At 46.0% G+C, this 21,694-nt stretch overlaps 1 protein-coding gene across 5 annotated transcripts; it reads right to left on the minus strand.

The window, feature by feature from the left end:
- Nucleotides 1-1,601: 1,601 nt before the first annotated feature.
- On the minus strand, nt 1,602-21,347 carry GOLGA7 (golgin A7). 5 transcript variants are annotated; one of them, XM_079989042.1, is made up of 6 exons: nt 21,266-21,347; nt 20,074-20,206; nt 15,821-15,973; nt 11,405-11,506; nt 10,136-10,198; nt 1,602-2,918 (listed from the first exon to the last, which is right to left on the minus strand). In XM_079989042.1, the coding sequence occupies exons 1-5, from the start codon at nt 21,280-21,282 to the stop codon at nt 10,151-10,153; spliced, it is 453 nt and encodes a 150-aa protein (XP_079845168.1). In that variant the 5' UTR covers nt 21,283-21,347; the 3' UTR covers nt 1,602-2,918; nt 10,136-10,150. The 5 variants fall into 5 exon arrangements, with proteins under 5 accessions (XP_079845168.1, XP_079845169.1, XP_079845172.1 ...); XM_079989043.1 differs by having other exon boundaries at nt 21,200-21,272; XM_079989046.1 differs by lacking the exon at nt 21,266-21,347 and adding an exon at nt 21,200-21,243 and having other exon boundaries at nt 20,074-20,197.
- Between the last annotated feature and the right edge of the window lie 347 nt (nt 21,348-21,694).

Genomic DNA, 21,694 nt, shown 5'->3' on the forward strand with positions numbered 1-21,694 from the left:
GGACACATATATTATGAATTACTCAATCAATTAATTCACCCGCAGATGAGAAGATGAGAGCCTGGTCAGAGGATGGCTTGCTTCATGGGATCAGGAAGAAATGAAGCAGCAGCGTTGTCCCTTGAGCCTATTCTAAAGTACTGTAGTTGCTTCTGCGTTAGAAATGACAGCTGGGAGTGGGGTCTTTTTGTTTTCCTGGGTATTGTTTATCAATTAAAACAAAAAGGTGAACAAATTTGTATCCTGAAAGTGTGGCTCAGAGAAATAAGTTGAAGAGTCACTGCCCTAGGGCGGGATGGGGAGAGAACACCCAGCAGCACCTTTTAACTTAGGGTTACCAGATGTCCCAGTTTCCCGGGGACAGTCCCCGGATTTGCGAATAAGTCCCCAGACAAATTCCATCCCCGGAATGTCCCCAGATTTCATCAAACGTCCCCGGGAAACGCAGTCTCAGCAGCCCGGAGCAGTTGGCTCTGGCCGGCTTCAGGAGCTGCTCGGAGGTCCCCATATGGTGGTGGCGCAGGGGCTCAAAGATGCAGCTTCCCTCCACCTTCCCTGACCCCAGCAACTCAGCTGGGAAGGGAGGCTTCACGCTGCCCATCAGAGCTTGCGTGCAAGCAGGAATGGGATTGGGGCTGCTCCGATGGGAAGAGGCATCGCGCTGCCCAAGCCTTCGGCCCTCCTTTGCCTTTCACATTCCATTCCCCACCACCACCGAAGAACCAACAACTCAGGGGCTGCCCAGGCTCATGGAGAAAGGAGATAGAAGCCTCAGAGGAAGGGGAAACGTGGCAGTTGAGGTCAAGGTTTCGGCCGCCCCTCTGCCACCGCCATTGCTGCAGCATCAATGTCGCAAACATAGTATTTATTTATTTTATTTAAAGTGTCCCCGGATTCATTGAAAAAAATCTGGTAACCTTATCTTAACTCCCATCTCATGCTGTGTTGTCAGAACTAGAAAATCTGCTGTACAATAGGACAGGTTGGGGCACAGAAAATAGCTTGGGATCTACCGGGAGATCTCTGGCTGATTTGCAGGAAAGCAGAAACCAATTCCAACTCATTGTGCATAAGCAAAACTTTTCCCATCTGAAATAGCTAGCTGAAATGAAAAAAACTAAGTAGGGGCAAACTTTTGTGTGACAAGGCTGTGAGATCAGTTCAATAATGGTTTCCTCTCAAAAGATTCCAACTTCACACATGCAGGATCACAAGTTTGGAAGGGACCCATAGGTACAATCCAGAGTGAGTTGTTGTCCTAAACACCTGGAAGGTACTAAGTTATGAGGGAAGCCGGTCTCCTCTTTACCATAGTAAAAAAGGGAAGTGTAAGCTATTGGCCCAATCAATATGGGGTTAGGTATTTTCTTGCAATCATTAGCCATGTTTCTATCCTCTAATGCTGCAATCCAGAGCTTCAAGAAGCAAAGGCGTTTTACTCACTGCACACCATTCTGGCTGCAAATACCTTTAACACGCAAGTTAATGTATACATACAAATAAGGCCATGGGCAGGCTGAGTAGCAGAGGGGATCTTCAATTCCCCCCAAATGTCATTGGTTTAACTTTCGTGGAAGAAAATAAACCCAAATTCAGATCAGTGCTAGCAAATGACAAAATTTATTTAAGAAAAAAAGTTACCAATCCATTAATATTTCTCAAAACTGATTGTAACGGGTGCAAAAGGCAGAACACTGTTACAGTTTAGAAAAACAACAACAGGTGTTTTGTACACTTAAATATTAAACAGACTTCTAGAGGAAAGGATAAAGAAACCAGCAAATAGGTATTGAAGAATAATCCACCTAAAGACCCTGATTCACTACTGGCTTTTTGAATCGCTCAAGAAGTGAAATATTTTATCCGTTTTGTAGGTGGTCTCGTTTGGCAAAGCCTTGAATTCCTGGACATGGGAGGCGACAGCAACTGTCAAGCGGCTGAGCGACTCTTGCTGGCCTCTACTCAAGGGCCCACTTGGATGAACGGAGAAAAACACTTGATCCATAAGAAGGTATCAACTCAGAAGACTAAAATCTTCTATATATTTTGTAAGTGTTGCTAGAGGAATGTTGAATGCAAGTGGAAGTACTACAGGCTGCTGAGTTGCACACTGTGTGAGAGAGATCTAAAACAAAGCGCTATCATAACACCATTTCTAGTCAAGTTACCAGCTTGCCCTAAAACTTTTTAACTGCTAACAAAACTGAAAAAGCCATTTATTACCTAGCTCACATATTCAACACTTGAAAAGGGGTGGAGAGAGCAGGGGGCGGTTACACTGACTGGCACAGCATACATTTGGGCTGCCGCACTTCCGCGCATTGAACGAAACAAACCATTGACCTTCTTCTCTCTTGAAAGACACAGTGAAAGCAGAGGACTTCATGTCCCGAAGACTGCACTAGCTCTTGGTGAAGTGTTAAAAATGAAAGCCTTTTTGCATTGTTGCTGTTACCACCACAGGAGGCTTCAACTCAAGATGGTATTTGTTCCAAGTCTCCTCTGAACAAGCAGAGAAACACCCTGCTGCCACTTCACAAACATGGGCCTCATTTCTGGAGATTCAGCTGCCTATGCCGCACTGCTGCTTTCTTCTGGAACAGCTGACAAAATCCGAGCGCTTGCAAAAGGAGCCACTCAGCCCTTAGCCGACTCCAGTCTGGTCTTGTGCCCACTGACTCGTATGGCTGCTCAACTGGTCCTTGGAAGCTAAAGCTACCAGGCAGACGCCATTGCTTTTGGCTTACCCATATGACACAAAATGGATGCTATCCTGTCCATGGGATTTTGCTGTGAAGGAGTAGGATTTTGAGAAGTTAAGTCTTTGTGGTAGATGGCACCATGGGGTTGGCGGCAGAAGAAAGGAATGATGTTATGATGGAGGAGGTAGGGGAACTTTCTGGAACAAAAGCTGGAACCTAGGAAGAAAGAGAGCTGAGTTATGATTAAAACAAAACATTGATGCACTTTCCTCTCAGATATGTTTGTGTTTTGAAGGTAAAATTTTCAGTGACTTTAAAGGTTTGAAGCCTTGTACTGTTACCAGTGTTGCAAACCTGTGGAGCAGTGGTTCTGACAGAGGAGAGAGAGGGGCAATTGCTTTAAGGTTTTATTACATGCGGCCTGCATCAGGTGAAGTCCATCTGACTGGCCTGGGTGACAGCAGACTCTGATTGGCTGGAGGTTATTTATAAAAGAATAATAATAATAATAATAATTTTTATTTATACCCCTCCCTCCCCAGCCAAGGCCGGGCTCAGAGCGGCTTACAAGCAATAATAAAAACAAGATGAATGATTACAACTTAAAAACAAAAATAAAATACAACATTAAAATAATGGAACATTAAAATATTAAAATGTAGCCTCATCGCAGGAGGAGAAGGAAAAGAAAAAAAGAAAGAGAGGGAGGGAATCAAATTGGCTCCAAGCCAAAGGCCAGGCGGAACAACTCTGTCTTACAGGCCCTGCGGAAAGAAATTAGATCCTGCAGGGCCCTGGTCTCATGAGGCAGAGCGTTCCACCAGACCGGAGCCAGAGTTGAAAAGGCCCTGGCTCTGGTTGAAGCCAATCTAACTTCCTTAGGGCCTGGGACCACTAGGGTGTTGTTATTTATGGACCTTGAGGCTCTCTGTGGGGCATACCAGGAGAGGCGGTCCCGTAGCTACGAGGGTCCTAGGCCGTGAAGGGCTTTAAAGGTCAAAAGCAGCACCTTAAATCTGACCCTGTACTCCACCGGGAGCCAGTGCAGCTCCCATGGCAGAGTGCAGCTCTGCTCCTATGGCAGAGACCCCGTGAGGAGCCTCGCTGCACTAAATAAATAAAGTACCAGCTCTGTGTCATTCTGATGAGCATCAGGCACTCAAACGCCAATTTCCAAAGGGGCGTTTGAGTGCCTATGTCATGAGGGTCCCCATGGCATCCTTGCTGTGTATGTTCAACAGCTGTGGACCATTCCGGACGAATGCCGTGGACAGGAAGCCAACCTCAGATGGCTGGAAGAGGAAGGTGACCAAAGGACAATTTTGGCAGCCAGAGAATCTACAAAGCTCCTTTTCTACCTCAACATTACTGGAGAGCTTCAAATCATCATGCTAAATAAAACACACTTGCAGTTAATGAAGCTATTCAGAAATGTACTATCAGTCTATGTGCCTTAGGTTTAGAAATTTCACAGTGGCTTGAACACCAATAAAATAGGTCCTTTGTGTATGTAATTGCTCAAAATCCCTACAACTATTCTGGAAAGCACTAGCAACTGTCAAATGAGCCATATCTAATGGATGGTGCCAAACAGATGTGGCAGTAAACGCAGCCGGCGTGGAGGGAAGAGGGTGTATTACAGCCACAGAAAACAAGAGCCTAACATGACAGCTTCCTCTCAAGAGTTCAGGGATTAGCAGGACCTTCCAATGGACTAGCTGCACTATTCTTAAGCTCACCAGCAACAGTCATACTGCAGCCAAAGGGTGTCAGGGGCCAACATTTTCCTCCAGGGAAGCCAACAACAGACTGGACAGAAATTGCTTTCGAAACAAGAGCAGCAGCAGCAATAAGCAGGACTACACTTTGTTAATCATTTGAACAATGACTTCTGGTTAAACTTTTTATATTTATAGGGAAAATCACTTGTAATTTCAACTAATTACTTCCATCAGCACTACAGTGGTACCTCGGGTTAAGAAATTAATTCATTCTGGAGGTCTGTTCTTAACCTGAAGCATCACTTTAGCTAATGGGGCCTCCCGCTGCAGCCGCACAATTTCTGTTCTCATCCTGAAGCAAAGTTCTTAACCTGAGGTAGTATTTCTGGGTTAGCGGAGTCTGTAACCTGAAGCGTATGTAACCTGAAACGTATGTAACCCGAGGTACCACTGTACACTCCTTCTTGTGACAGGATAAAAGTTCTAGAATTTCACTTTCAATAATGCTGCTGCCTACACAAGAGGGTAGATTTCAACTCCCAAATTTGGTTTTCATCCCACTTTTCTCTCCCAAGTAATGAGGATGCACAACTTAAGGCAAGATAGATTAAACTAGAATACTCTTAATTGCACATGCTTATGAGTGAAACTTCTTTCTGATCAGCATAGGAGCTGATAGAGGACACTGACCAATCAACTAAAAATTGATCCTTGCATTATAAATCACCTATCTAGCAAGAAAGATTGAAGGGTGTTCTCTTTAATGACCTATTTGGCCTGATAATGGCATTTTTATTGCCAGTTGGTGAATTCACCAGACTTGTCACTTGCTTTCACATGTTGCCTGCTATTCAACAATGGTCCTAAAGCCAGCTTAAATATCTCTTAACATCTTTCTTTGTACCAGGTGGGTGTGCCACATCTACAACATGTAGATTGGTTGATTTCTTGGAAATATTATTCAATCTCAGACTTATCATCAGTCCATTTCTGAGCCATTGAAACTCAGGCTGCTAATCCTAACCCCTGAGCAGAAACAGAGGGGCCCCTTGCAGTCTCGGGCTGGTGGTGGGGTCCACCTATCAGACACCTTCTTGGGGGGCGGGGGGAGTTGCTGACTGGATCCTGTCCGTGGCAGCTTCTACTCGCCCACTTGCTCAAACTTCCCCACAACTGGCAATGGAGTCTTCAAGGGCAAGGTGGAAGGACCCCTCTGCTCCATGCAGACCCTCCAGCAAGGTGGACTGGGGGGGCTGAGCTGCAAGGCAACATGCAATTTCTGACAAAGTGTCCAAAAGGAAATCCTCCTCATGCCAAGCAGCTGAGGATTTCTGTTTGTCCTTCAGTGCTTGGTTACATTCTGGTTTCCCACTAGGTTGTTGGGAAAATTCACTCTCCATTCAAAACTGATGACTAGGTGACAGAACCCAAGAACCAGCATCCTGAAAACAAGCAACATGCATACAAAGAAAAACCTTAATATGCACTCTATCTTCTTAGTGACTACAACAGTATTACTCCAAACCAGCTATCACTGTTTTGTGAGTCTCCGTTCTCCTTTTCTTTCCTCCACATCCTCCCGATCTTGATTCCTTCTTTTCAATGTGATAGGTAGAAAATAATACTCAATCAGATTAAATAAAAAAAGTCTAATTATTCTATAATTCCAGAAGAATCATTAGAAAAAGAAGAAGAAGAAGAGGAGTTTGGATTTGATATCCCGCCTTTCACTCCCTTTAAGGAGTCTCAAAGCGGCTAACATTCTCCTTTCCCTCCCTCCCCCACAACAAACACTCTCTGAGGTGAGTGGGGCTGAGAGACTTCAAAGAAGGAGGACTCTCCTGCGTGTGAGTATCTGAGGGCCCTGCTCCTTCCTGCCACTTACCACCTGGCCCAGGGCGGGGCCTGAAGCCTCACAGGGACTGCTGCGCTCTGCTGCCCAGGAGGACTCTCCTGTGTGAGTGCCTGAGGGCCCTGCTCTTGCCGCTTACCACCTACCTGGCCCAGGGTGGGGCCTGAAGCCTCACAGGGACTGCTGTGCTCTGCTGCCCAGGAGGACTCTCCTGTGTGAGTGTCTGGGGGCCCTGCTCCTTCCTGCCACTTACCACCTGGCCCAGGGCAGGGCCTGACGGGCCGCACTAGGACAGTTGCTGTTACTGCTGGAGGGGTGCAGAGTGCTTTTAAAATGTTTTTAAAATTTTCTTTTGAATTTTTTGTATGTGGGGTGGGTGGGGGTGGGATGGATGTTTATTGGGCCTGGGAATTTGTTTGGGGACAACCGATCTCAGTGATCACGGGTAGGAAGAGGAGTTACGCTAAGACCAGACCATGTCATTACAGAGGAGGCAGGTTTAGTCGTTGTCTGAGAACTATCCCTGCCTCCAGGTCTGGTCCTGACCGCATGGATACTAGAATCAGCAAGGGATACCCACATGACCTGAAGGTGCTGCTGTGCAATGCCAGGTCAATGATTCATAAAACCACTGCCATCCATGACTTGATCATGGATGGAGGACTTGACCTGGCATGTGTAACAGAGACTTGGTTGGATGAAGCAGATGGGCCTGTCCTTGCCGCCGCTTGTCCACCAGGTTTCTTACGCACGGCAACCCAGGTCATGTGGGCGGGGAGGGGGGGGTTGCAGTGATTTTTAGGAAGTCATTAGTTTGCACCAGGCGTCCTATTGGGAAGACCCAGTTTTCCGAGTGCATGTTCTGGAAGTTGGGCAATAGGGGCAGTACAGGATTCCTTTTGGTGTACCGACCTCCCCGCTGCACCAAGGATTCCCTGCCCAAGCTGCTTCAGGTTGTGGCAAATGTTCTCCTGGAGACACCTAGCTTGGTTGTCCTAGGGGATTTTAACATCCATGCCGACACGACCTTACAAGGGGCCGCTCGGGACTTCGTGGAAAGCATGGCCTCCATGGGGCTGTCCCTGAATAAGTCTGGCCCAACCCATAGCCACGGACATGCCTTGGACCTGGTGTTTACCTCTATGGATGTTGGTGATCTGACACTAACTAAAAGCGAAACGAAAGAAGTGCCATGGTCGGATCACTTCCTGGTGCAACTGGACTTCTCTGCGACCCATCCCCTCTGCAGGGAGGTGGGACCGATTCGGATGGTCCGCCCCCGCCACTTAATGGATCCAAATGGTTTCCAGAGAGTGGTAGGGGATGCTTTATCCCATGTTGATGGCCTTTCAGCTGATTCCCTGGTGGCCCGCTGGAATGTGGAGTTAACCAGGGCTATTGACTGTTTGGCTCTGAAGCGCCCTCTCCGATTGCATGGTTTTCCACGGATCTGAGGGCAATGAAACAATCGTTGAGACGGCTAGAGCGCTGGTTGCGGATAACTCATTCCGAATCTGACCGGACACAGATTAGAGCTCAACGTCAAGCCTACCAAGTGGCGATAGCGACGGCGAAGAAGACTTTCTTCGCCGCCTCTATTGCATCTGCAGAAAACAGCAGCAGGAGACTTTTTCAGGTGGTTCACAATTTAGCGGAACCACCTGCGACATCGGGGCCCAGTACGGGCCACATGATCTCCTGCAATGATTTTGCAAAGTTTTTTGCAGATAAAATCGCTCAGATTCGGGAAGAAGTAGACTCCACCGTGGGAGCAGGGCCAGGGCGGGAGAGTGCTAGAGTCCTGTCTAGTCAAGTTGTGTGGGATCAGTTCCAATCTGTTACCTCCGAGGATGTGGACAGGCTGCTTGGACGAGTGAAGCCAACCACCTGTCTCCTGGATCCTTGCCCATCCTGGCTTATAAAAGCTAGTCGGGAAGGACTGGGCGATGGGCTTCGTGGGGTGGTGAATGCTTCCCTCCGTGAGGGAGCCTTCCCAGACCCGCTGAAAGAGGCGGTTATTAAACCGCTTCTTAAAAAACCATCTTTAGATGCGGCCACGATGACCAATTATCGCCCAGTCTTAAATCTTCCATTTTTGGGCAAGGTGATTGAGAGAGTGGTTGCTGAACAACCTCAGGCACGCCTGGAAGAAGCGGACCATTTGGATCCCTTCCAGTCGGGATTCAGGCCTCATCATGGGACTGAAACTGCCTTGGTCGCACTGGTTGATGATCTCCGGCGGGCTAGGGACAAAGGTGAGAGCTGTTTCCTAGTTCTGCTGGATCTCTCAGCGGCGTTTGATACCATCGACCATAACATCCTTCTGGACTGTCTTGAGGGGCTGGGAGCTGGGGGCACTGTCATACAGTGGTTCCGCTCCTTCCTCCTGGGCCGTGTTCAGAAAGTGGTGGTGGGGGATGAGTGTTCAGACCCCTGGGCTCTCACTTGTGGGGTGCCTCAGGGTTCTGTCCTCTCCCCCATGCTTTTCAACATTTACATGCAGCCACTGGGAGAGATCATCAGGAGGTTTGGGCTGGGTGTTCATCAGTATGCGGATGATACCCAGCTCTACCTCTCTTTTAAATCAGAACCAGTGAAGGCGGTGAAGGTCCTGGAAGGTCTGGAGGCGGTTGGAGGATGGATGGCGGCTAACAGATTGAGGTTGAATCCTGACAAGACAGAAGTACTGTTTTTGGGGGACAGGAGGCGGGCAGGTGTGGAGGATTCCCTGGTCCTGAATGGGGTAACTGTGCCCCTGAAGGACCAGGTGCGCAGCCTGGGAGTCATTTTGGACTCACAGCTGTCCATGGAGGCACAGGTCAAATCTCTATCCAGGGCAGCTGTTTACCAGCTTCATCTGGTACATAGGCTGAGACCCTATCTGCCTGCAGACTGTCTCGCCAGAGTGGTGCATGCTCTGGTTATCTCCCGCTTGGACTACTGCAATGTGCTCTATGTGGGGCTACCTTTGAAGGTGACCCGGAAACTACAACTAATCCAGAATGCGGCAGCTAGACTGGTGACTGGGAGCGGCCACCGAGACCATATAACACCAGTCTTGAAAGACCTACATTGGCTCCCAGTACGTTTCCGAGCACAATTCAAAGTGTTGGTGCTGACCTTTAATGCCCTAAACGGCCTTGGTTCAGTATATCTGAAGGAGCGTCTCCTCTCCCATCGTTCTGCCTGGACACTGAGGTCCAGCTCTGAGGGCCTTCTGGCGGTTCTCTCACTGCGAGAGGCCAAATTACAGGGAACCAGGCAGAGGGCCTTCTCGGTAGTGGCGCCCGCCCTGTGGAACGCCCTCCCATCAGATGTCAAAGCGATAAACAACTACCTGACATTCAGAAGACATCTGAAGGCAGCCCTGTTCAGGGAAGTTTTTAATATGTGACATTTTAGTGTATTTTTCATCTTTGTTGGAAGCCGCCCAGAGTGGCTGGGGAAACCCAGCCAGATGGGCGGGGTACAAATAATAAATTATTTTTATTATATTATTATAAAGAAGTGTGACTGGCCTAAGGTCACACAGCAGCTGCATGTGAAGGAGCGGAGACACAAACCCGGTTCCCCAGATTATGAGACTACCGCTCTTAACCACTACACCACACTGGCTCTCAATTCTGTTCCTTCATTTGCTGCTAGAACAGCTCTCCAGGGGTTGAACATTATTTTAAAATTTTCACTTATTTAGGGCTACGTGAAACAATCATAATGCAATAGTATAGGGTTGTTTTTCCCATGAACTTTAAATGCAGAAACCATTTTCTTTGGTGGGAGCAGTGGGAATAAACTATTTTGGTGGGGTTTTCTTTTGTAGAGAAGCGGATCACAAAGCAGCATCTACAGTTAACACTTACCTTGGACCTCAGGATTTATCTCCCACTATTCACACCTCTGTCTTCATAAATGGTAATTTCAATCTGCACAGCAGGGCTGTTAAAAAAAATACACTACAGAAGAGGCATGTGGGTAAAAACATCAAGATAGCGAAGTACTGAATCTTATATTGCCCCACCCCCACTTAAGGGGTGAGAAGGACCTCAGCTCAGTGCTTTGCCTGCAGAAGACACCCGGCTCAGTCCTCAAAGGTCTCCATAGGAATGTCCCCTGCCTCAAAGCCTGGAGAGCTGCTGCCAGCCAGTGCAGACAATGCTGTGCTAGATGGGCCAATGAGTCTGACTCAGCCAAATTCTTTCTTTCCAAATGTTATACTATTAATGAACTAGCATAAACCCTTCCCCACCCCCACTTTGAATTCTGGAGGAGAGATGCCAACACGCTGCTCCTTACAGGCAAAGGCGGCTGCAAAGCCCTTTACTGCCCTCCCAATGAGAGCCCGTGTTGCCTATGCCCTTGTCAGAAGCAAAATCTACAGAATGGGGGGAAAGACTTCTTGGAAGGCTCTTTTTGCTATAGCTGATAAGCAACACTCAGAAGGAAGCTTGTTCCCTACCTCCAAGGATCCCCAACCAGTACTCTTTGACACCTGTTAAGAAGAGTCCAGGCAAACCGGCCTGTACACCTGAAGCTGTGAAGAACACCCCCATCACTTCCTGGTGTGTCAACATAACAGGCCTCACATAGCAAACTACAATTCTGCAGAAACTGAAGCAAGAGATGCTTCTCTTCTGCTTGGAGCAGCCTCCCTAACCAGCACTGATGGAAAGGTTCTATCTGCCAGCTTCACCCCATGTGCTATCAAGCGAAAACTCAACGGAAGTAGCAATCATTACGTATGAAGTGATTTCCACACCTAAGAAAGGGATTTCTTCCATTCATATCCCACCCTTTCATCCAAGGTTCTTTCCCCACTCCCCCACAACAACTCTGTTAAGACCAAGACTGAGTGACTGGCACAAGGTTACCTAGTGAGCTTTTTGGCTGAGTGAGGAGCACGAATCTCTCAAGTCCTAGGCCAACACTAATTGTGAAGATAGCTAAGGGGCTGTGCTTACACAACAAAGGCTAAAACAAGATTTGCTCAAAAGCTGGAGTAAAATACTAATTTCATCCCAGCAGGATTTGTTTGTTTAATGGCCACAGGCTGTTTTATTGGTTCACAAAGGCACAAACAGATATGAGAGCTACCAGAGCACAAAAGGTTAGGAAGCCACAGAAAAAGATACAACTCTGAGCCCTCTCTCAATGGGGTCTGTCAGGAGGATGCCCTGTGGGGCATAGATCTTCTCATTCTGTTCCTGAATGTACTTGGCAATCTTCTTCAGAACCTTGGGGAAAGAAGAGACAAACGTTCCTGTAGCATTTGCATCCAATCTGCTTCCCAAAACTATGTTTGCAAAACCATGTTTAAAGTAGTAAAGTCCTTTTACAAGCACCTGTAGGAAATGTTATTTCTGGGGGGGACGGGGACTAGGGGCGCATTGGAAGATGGCTGACAATAACATCTCTCCGACCCACATGAGGTAATTAAGAGGCTGTGATGGGAGTAAACAGCCTTCCCCCCCCAAGTGTGTGTATGGGACTGCCCTTGCCTGCTGTGCCCTATACCACCCCCGAATTTGAGGGGGTGGGGGCACTAGGCAGAAAGCCCTTGTGCGGATCTCGGCGCTCCTGGATGTTGCCTCTAGCTGCAGCAACTTCAAAAGAAACAATTAGGAGGAAGCTAATGCACATATTTCAAGGAAGAATGGGGAGTAAAGACTGCTAACCAAAGAGATCTCTGAGAAACAAGACGGGTCGGAGGAACAAGAATAAATCATGAGAAGACACAACAAGGCTCGGTATGTTCGGCAACGGGACTGGATGGGGGAGGGGGGAAAACTTTCCTTTCTTTTCTCTATGTGATTAACCAAGAATCCCCCCCCACAAGTCACAAGTCAGAAATGCTGTTTAAATGACTTAAGCTGTGGATTTAAGACTGTGTGGAGATAATTTTCTAATCAAAGCATGTTTCAAGAAGATCGTGGAAAGCATAAGAGCTTTGGAATGATGCAGCAAAAAACAGTGTCGCCATTTTGGCAAGTTCTGTCGAAAGACTTATGTCTGGGAGGAGGAGTAGATTTGTTTTCATATTGTGGGTAAGCATCCTCAGAGGACTAAAGAGCGACAGATTTGTGAGATTAATGATGGAAAGAGTGTTGTTATTTATGAAAGTGATGATATATAGAAACCATCTTGATATGATGATTGGACGAACGGAAAAATTCACACAGGATTATAATTGGTGTTTACCTGCTTAAGGAGATTATCAGAAGAGATCATAAAGAAAAAAAGAAAAATATACGAACAAGATGAGATGTGGAAACAGCAAGATAAGACTGGATAGAGTTATGAACATTATTTGGACAGATTTCTGGATATTAACGCAGCAGCAAGAAGATGATCGGAATCCCCCTTCGGAACTTGAAATATGGGTCCCCCCAACAAAAATTTAAAATTTGGCTTTGTAATTCGGAATTTATGTGATGTGATTTGATTGGTCGGTTAATAAAAATTATTTTTTTTAAGAAAAGGAAATTTTATTTCTGTTTCAATCAATCCCAGTGATAAGCAATGTGAGCTGCTTCAAAGAGTGGCAGAAGGATATTTCAAAGGTATTTATCTGGTGAGGAAAGAAGCCAAGGATAAAATATAAATTATTAACAGATCTTAAGGAAAGAGGTGCCTTCTCCTTACCAGATTTAAAATTATATTATGAAGCTTCTTGCATATGCTGGATCCGGAATTGGATAATATAAAAAAATGCAGATTTATTAGTTTTAGAAGGACATGATACTAAATTTGGATGGCATGTGTACTTGTGGTATCAGAAGGCAAAAGTACATAAAAACTTCCAGAATCATATAATAAAAATTGTGATTTTAAAGTTTGGGAAAAATATAAAGATTTGCTAGAACAAGAACACCATGGTGGCTTTCCCCACTGGAAGCAATATCCGTGAAAAAATTAAATATGAAACCTAATTGGGCAACATAGAGAGCTGTTAACAGAAATGAATAACCAATTAAAATTGAAGGAATTTCAAGAAGAGGAAAGGTAACAGACTGGTAACAATATTTTCAGTTAAATGAAGTATTCAAAAATGATAAAAAGAAAGCATTCACCAATGAAATCTCAAATTTCCAGAGAGAAATAATAGAAAGTGGTACTAAATTATTATCAAAAATGTGTAACTTGTTGGAATGGGAAACTAAGGATGAAGAGGTCAAGTGTGTTACGATAAAGTGGGTAAAAGACGTGGGACATAATATTCAGATGACAGATTGGGAAAGACTATGGAAGAATGATATAAAATTCACAGCCTGTACCTTACTTAAAGAGAATTACATGAACTATAGGTGGTATTTAACACCGGTTAAATTGGCCAAAATGTATAAAACAAGAGAAAGTAAGTGTTGGAAATGTAAAGAAGTAGAAGGTATGTTTTTTCATATGTGGTGACAATGTAAAGTTATTTTAAAAATTGGGAAATGATATATAATGAATTGGAAAAAAATAAAAATAACCTTTGTTAAAAAACCAGAAACTTTCCTATTAGGTATTACAGGAATGGATTTACGTAAAGGATACAAGAATTTGTTCATGTATGCAGCAATGGCTGCCCGGATACTGCTAGCCCAACACTGGAAAGAAGAAGTCCCCACCAAGGAAGATTGGCAAACTAAGTCAATGGAGTATGCGGAAATGGATAAATTAACTGGGAAACTTAGCGATCAAGATGACAACAAATATAAAAAAGAATGGGAAATGTTTATTGCATATTTACAAAAGCAATGTATGCAAGTTAATACGTTAGCAGGATTTTTAAAAACACTTGCAATGTTATAGACAATGTTTAAAGTTGGAGTTAATTAGAGATAAAGATATTTTTTTTTGACATGCATGAATGAAGATAATACAAAGGAACCAAGGGAAGGAGTGGAGGGAAGTCGGGGGATTCAAGTAATCCCATAATGTGGATTTAATATTGATTGTGTATAGTTGTTTTAAATGTCTCATCTTATTTTTTTTTCTTTAATGTAATGATTTAGTTTTTGTGTGTGAAAATTAATAAAAATATTAAACCAAAAGAAAGAAAGAAAGATAACAAAGGTGGTGCTGGCCTGTTTGCAGAGTCTCATGATCAAGGAAGTCCCTTGCCTCAGTCCCAGCAGTAATGGCTGACCCTACAGATTGTTGGGCAGATTATCAGGATAATGAAAGTAAAGTGCTTTGAATATCAGGGCGAGTACTGCATAAATAGCCAGCTGCATAGGCAACCACGTCTTGCTCTGCTGTTTAGTTAGCTGGTACATTTTATACTGCTTATAGATGGCATATAGAAACACAAAATATTGTTTTACGTTTCAAATTTGCCTCCTAACTTATCTGTAACATGTTAAGCAGCTTGATCCAACTATGCAGTATTATTAAATAACTGAACAGCTTCAATGCACCCTGAAGGCCAAGACCAGTGGAAAAATCTGAAAATTTAAAGAAACATAGGCCAAGGTTATCCAGATAATAACTAACTGCCAACAATATTTATTACTCTTTTGAAGCATTAGTAAATTATTCATTTACAGAAAAAAGCATTTAACTCAAGTATGGTCTTTGGAAAGTGTGCCTTTATTCTACGTCTAGAAGGTCGGCAGTTTGAATCCCCACGACGAGGTGAGCTCCCGTTGCTCGGTCCCAGCTTCTGCCAACCTAGCAGTTCGAAAGCACATCAAAGTGCAAGTAGATAAATAGGTACCGCTCCGGCGGGAAGGTAAACAGCGTTTCCGTGCGCTGCTCTGGTTCGCCAGAAGCAGCTTAGTCATGCTGGCCACATGACCCGGAAACTGTACGCCGGCTCCCTCGGCCATTAAAGCAAGAAGAGCTCCACAACCCCCAGAGTCGGTCATGACTAGAACTAACGGTCAGGGGTCCCTTTACCTTTTATGGTCTTTGGAAAGGGTGCTTTTATTCTAAGTCAAGCACAGCAAACTTTAAAATATTTACTGTGGATATTTACTGTGGTTGGATCTAAATACCTTGAGTGTCCTTTCTTGAAAGCCAATATATTATAAATGCATTCTGAGTAACCTCAAAAAGCAAGTAACAAAGGCACCAAATCCAGATTATATAATCTCAGAAACAGAAGCACCATGGTGAGAGGAAATGGACTCTGGAGAACTAAATAAATATGTCATGCTGGCTTAGGAGAGAAAGCAAAGCACCTCTTATTCAGAACTGTCTGGCCAAGAGACAGTTGGATAGCCTTTATAATGTCAAGAAAGTGATTGATGGGAGGGAAATGCATCCACCCATTTATGAAAACTATCCTGAAAATTCAGCTGGGGCCAGAAAGCCAACTAGCAGAGGGAACTGCTGCTGTTTCCCAGTGCTTTCCTTTGTTAAAGGCAGGCAGGCAAGCACCCTTAACTCTTACCAGAAAGTGAGAACAAAGTTTATTCCTGGGGACAGAATGGTGCCACTGGCCTTCAGTGCTGCAAGAGACTAACGTGCCTGTTTTTGTGGAATTACTTTCTGCCACTGACAACTCCAGTTTGCCCATGTTGCACCCTGCCCTTTCCAGAGGTCACAGTAACTCAATGTACCTTTTCATAATGTGTTTCCATGCACAAGAATATAGTGTAGGCAGTCAAACAGGCCAGGCACCCTTCAAGGTAAGATTGGCTCCCAAGCTTCTCTGCTTCTGCATAAAGATTGTTTAGAGTTCGCACTGTTTCTTCAAACTGCTGCCTGTCGACCTGAAAAAGGCATCACATTTAGCAGAAGGCATTCAACCTGGTTCACGTAGCAAACTCCAAGGCATATATGGTTTTCTGTGCAGTGATAGCTAAGTACAGTGGTGCCCCGCAAGACGAATGCCTCGCAAGACGAAAAACTCGCTAGACGAAAGAGTTTTCCGTTTTTTGAGGTGCTTCGCAAGACGAAGTTCCCTATGGGCTTGCTTCGCAAGACGAAACGTCTTGCGAGTTTGTTTCCTTTTTCTTAAAGCCGCTAAGCTGCTAATAGCCGTGCTTCGCAAGACGAAAAAACCGCAAGACGAAGAGACTCGCGGAACGGATTAATTTCGTCTTGCGAGGCACCACTGTAACAGGTAAACTTTTGTTTCTAGAGGTGAATGTTTTCCAGTGGAGACGTCAGCTTATATACAGGCCCAAACAGCATTCTTTAAAAAGTATTTGCATGCAGTATACAGTGGTACCTCAGGTTAAGTACTTAATTCGTTCCAGAGGTTCCTTCTTAACCTGAAACTGTTCTTAACCTGAAGCACCACTTTAGCTAATGGGGCCTCCTGCTGCTGCTGTGCCGCCAGAGCACGATTTCTGTTCTTATCCTGAAGCAAAGTTCTTAACCTGAAGCACTATTTCTGGGTTAGCGGAGTGTGTAACCTGAAGCGTATGTAACCCAAGGTATCACTGTACTAACTGGCAGGCCTGTGCAGTGGGGAGGGGCAGCCAGCTATACTTGCTCTGGCGACTGGAGGGCTAAGCTGACCTGGGGCCCCCACCATGAGCCTGCCGGACTTACACTGTCATTTGAAGAACACCCCACGTCTCCCAGCCGACTGGAGACTCCCACAACAGGCCTCAGACAATCTCTGTACAGGTCCACTAAAAGGCTTGGAAAATGAATTTCTTTTAAATCCATTTTGGATACAAACCAACTAACAAAACAAAATTAAAGAAGCACTGAATTCAAATGGCAGTAGGGGCAGTGATCTCACTGTGGAAGACAATGGCTTCATTATTATCACCACCATTAAGGATGACAGCATCAAAACTGGACTAAGTCGCTGTCTCCTTTTGTTTAACTTCTGAGCTGGTACCATTTGGCGTTTAGTTGCAGGAAGCCAAGGCTCAGGCTGCAATCTGTCACATGCTTATTTGTAAGTATCCCCATTTGAACTCAGCCAAACTTTCAAGGAAATGTGCATAGGATTAAGCTATTGGGTCGCCTTGGGCAAGATGCTCTTGCAGTTTAAGACGACCCCTTGGATTCTTGTGAGGTTAAAACACTGTTGTAAGTTTCTGGAGGAAAGACAGTACAGTAGTACCTTGGTTTTTGAACAGCTTAGTTCCCAAACGTTCTGGCTCCAGAACACAGCAAACCCGGAAATGACTGTTTTGATTTGCGAACTATTTTTGGAAGCCAAACGTCTGACAGGGTTTCCGTGGCTTCCTAATCAGAAGCCGCACTTTGGTTTTCAAACGTTTTGGAAGTTGAACGGACTTCCGGAACAGATTCCGTTTGACTTCTGAGGTACAACTGTATACATGTAGTAAGTTAAGAGCCCCTGTTCAAGTCTCACCTAACTAAGCTCATTGAAGGTGGTGCCCTTGCCGTGTCACTGCTCTATGAACACACCCTCAACTCATCAAGATCAGGACAATACAGTGGTACCTCTGGATGCGAACGGGATCCATTCCGGAGCCCCGTTCACATCCTGAAGTGAATGCAACCCGCGTTTGCACGTGCACGGGTTGCGATTCGCCGCTTCCGCACATGACATCATTTAGAGAGTCTGCGCATGCGGCGAAACCCGGAAGTAACACACTTCGTTACTTCCGGGTCGCCGCGGAGCGTAACCTGAAAATGCTCAACCTGAAGCACATTTAACTCAAGGTATGACTGTACTGTTGGAATAGACTACAATGTCCACTGTGCTGAGAAGAAAAAGCCACTTTGAGGTTAATGTGATGGGGGCCGGGGACGACCATTGGGTGGTCTTCCAGAGTTGCGCCTTCACCCTTTCACTTTCCCCTGCTTGCTTGCTTCAGTTTGGAACATGTGATGGGTGATCATCTAAACCAGGCATAGGCAAACTCGGCCCTCCAGATGTTTTGGGACTATCATCATCCCTAGCTAACAGGACCATCCCTAGCTAACAGGACCATCCCTAGCTAACAGGACCATCATCCCTAGCTAACAGACTCCCATCATCCCTAGCTAACAGGACCAGTGGTCAGGGATGATGGGAGTTGTAGTCCCAAAACATCTGGTCTAGCAGGGAGTTGTATTCTTTATTTTCCATTGCTGAAACTTCAAGTTTCATCCCCATGCACTATTTTGCTAAGTTAACCTTAAGCATGCAGGCTTTTAGGCAACTCTCCAAATGCAGAATGTGAACCAACAATCAAGAATACAAACAGAATCCAATGAGAATCCAATGAGAAGATACGACGTCACTGTTGCATTAGGCACACTAAGTAACCTAGAGAACTTCCACATACATAACGTGACTCAAGAACAACTCAGCTGCTTTTAACTGCCTGGGCTTGAGTGTGCAGCTGGATCTACAAGTTCAGCAAAACTTATACACAGGAAGTGACAATCAATAGAGAAAACACAAAGATGTTCATGATCTTGGGTTTTCACTAGATAGCCCAAGTTTATCTTGATACTAGAAATTTACAGCCCATGAAAGGTTGGTCTCTAGTAATTGCAAATAAAAGGCAAATAAAGTGGACACTCGGGTTGCGAACATGGTCCGTGCGGGAATCACGTTCGCAACCTGCAGCGCTGCATCTGCGCACGCGCAGGTCGCGATTCAGCACTTCTGCGCATGCGCAAAGCGCAATTTAGCATGTGCCGAAACCCGGAAGTAACCTGTTCCGGTACTTCCGGGTTCGGCGCGGTGCACAACTCAAAATCACACAACCCGAAGTATCTATAACCCGAGGTATGACTGTATGATGACATTTAGTTATTGAGCAGAGGAATTGGCAATTGAAAGCCAGCGGCAAAACTGGACTACAAGGGTTTTTCACAGAGCACTTCACTATAGCGCTTATTTCCAAGGATATAACCTTTTATCACACACTTCACCTCCTTCTATACTGAGCCACAGCCTTTTTAATACCTTCCCCGCCCAGTAACAGAAATGTAAACTGTCACCAGGATAAGGACATAAGGAGTTTATGCCCTCAGCCATGCACAATCACTTGGACTTTGCACACATCTGTAGCTGGCGTGCATTGAGGGATAACATAAATAAAAGAAATGTTGATTTCACACTAGTACTTATTTACATATGGTTACAATTATCTATCTCTCGCTCTCTCTCCTGCCTTTCAAGATACAATCGTTCTAAACTAGTTTACAAGTAAAATTAAAACAAAAATTTAAAAATCAAAAGAAAAAAGGGACTAAGATCCTCTCCACAGGAAAGCTGATGGTAGATCACCCTGGTCCTGAGATAGGACTTTGCCTGTCTGACTCCCTCTCTCTCTTGGAATCCTTCCAAAAAGAGCAGAAAAAGATTCAGCAGGAGCAAATCTGGGCACAGGCAGCAGCGCTGACCCTTTCACCCACACTTAATTTAAAATCTGGTCCCTGTTTGCCAGCCAGAACTTTAGAAAGCAAACAAAAACAGTAAGGCAGATTGCCACCCCTCCAAAGACCATACACAGCTGATATCCTAGACTCTGACCGGGAATTGGTGGGTCCAGTTTGAGGCATTTTTTTAAAAAAATGAAGTGTGTAGTTAACGGGTGTGTAAAAATACTTGTGTGTTCCAAACAAGAATAAGAATGCTTTTTAGGACTCCCAAAGGAAGGGAAAATTAGTTTTCCTAGCTTTTAATATTGCTGCTTTTTCTTTGTATATTTTCATCAAAACTTCAAAACCGAAGTTTGTATTGGTTGCTTTTAGCTGCTGTGCACCTTTAATTTTATAAATTTGAATGTTCCAGTTTTTATATTATTACTTAAACTGGAATCATGAACATTACTGTGGAAAAGTCACCCTTTCTATCAACTTTGGATATGTCAACTTGGGTGTAACCCAACTTTCTCCCACTTGTGTCAGACTGCAAGGGACGACGAAAGCATGGAGCCCTTACTCGATTCTCCAATTCTGGAGGAAACTTGGTCTGGAACTGGCATTTGGTGCCACTGCTGTAGTCCCGCTGGACAAAGACCTTGCTGGCAACAGGCGGCTGCTGCGGCCTCATCTCGCAACTCGAACTGGCCAGTCTAGAGGTGGGAGGAAAGAGAACATACACAGGGCTGGTGAGGGGGCTCCTCATCAAGACAGGCACCCACTTTCCTTCCACAGCCTTTCAGCCTCCATCAAATTCGAGCCAGATCAGTCATTCCTTCCCTTCACCCCCCTCTTAACCTTTGCCTCTGCTCAAATTCCAGCTGGTCTCCCACTCCAAACTGCCACCCAGGGGTGCTCTTTAGGGAGTGAAGTCTCACCGACTGTGTTTCACAGGATCTGCCCCTTATTCATCAGGAGCACTTGCATGTGACCAACTCACTGGTTCCGTACACAGGGTGACCATTGTGATGAACAATGGGCCCATGTACTTGTCCTACATACCGGAGGTACCAATCCCTTAGTTTAAAAAAGGACAGACACTTGATCTGTGTGGCAACAAGGTTAACGTTACTGTGACTTCAAGCAGCCGTGGTAATTATCTTCATGCAGATTGCTGTTTTGCAATCTAATACACAGAAGGACAGGCCTTTATGCCTCCCTGGGACCTACACCAATTCTCCAAGGCCCTTTTCCTCTGAAAACTAACTCAAGTTACACCCCAACGCCCTCAGTTCATGCTATCCGGGAGGGCAACCCATCACACCTCCCTCTCTTCAAAACCATGTCTTTTGAAAGGACACACACCCCGGACATGGAAGGTGTGTTTTTTGTTCGCCACCCTGTTTTTGTAGCACTGTTTCCCGCCACCCTAGTTTATCCTTTGGGCTTGCAGAGTCCCCTGGAGTCGCCTTGGCACCCGCCCAGCCCGGGAAGCGGGAGCGCAGAGCCTCGGACTGGGGAGGGGCTCTTGCCAGGGCCGTCAGTCCACCCCCGCCCGAAGCGGCCCTGGCAAGAGCCCCTCCCGAGGCCGAGGGCGCCGCGCCTCGGAGGAGTCTCCCCGGGAGGGCGGGCGGGCGGGCGGGCTAGATGACCCCTGGGGTCTCCGCCGCCAATTCCACCCCCCCATCCCCTCCCGCTCCTCTCACGGGCAGAGCCGGAGCCCCTCCGCCGCCACGGCCAGCTTCCGTCGCGCGCCCAACGCCCTCACTTACGGCTGCCGTAAAGCCATCTCCCCGCGGTCACGACGGAGCCCGAGCCGGGCCGGAAAGCGGCGGGCCGCGCTGCGCCATAGAGAGACGCAAAGGTGAGATGGGCCCGTCCGGCTGGCGGGATGAGGCGCTTGCGGGTTCGCTCTGGGAGGAGGCGCGCCTACTCGCGAGCAAGTCCCATCGCGCGGCACGCGCTGCTTCCCCTTCGCTCTTCTTCTAGCAACCGTGTGAACATCTGCTTGTGGGTTGCGCTGGTCTAATGATTAAATATATTAAACCGTTTAATTGCATCTCTGAATTGTGTGTATTAAAAGAATATTGAGCAGACTCTGCTCCTTCCTTGGAGCCCTGACTCGGGGGTCGGGCTGGATGACCCCTGGTCGCCGCAGCCTCGCCACATCTGGCGGGCACCAGGTTGGCGGAGGCAGGAGG

The sequence above is a fragment of the Podarcis cretensis genome (genome assembly GCF_951804945.1).
Source record: "Podarcis cretensis genome assembly, chromosome: 8".
Classification (NCBI taxonomy): domain Eukaryota; kingdom Metazoa; phylum Chordata; class Lepidosauria; order Squamata; family Lacertidae; genus Podarcis; species Podarcis cretensis.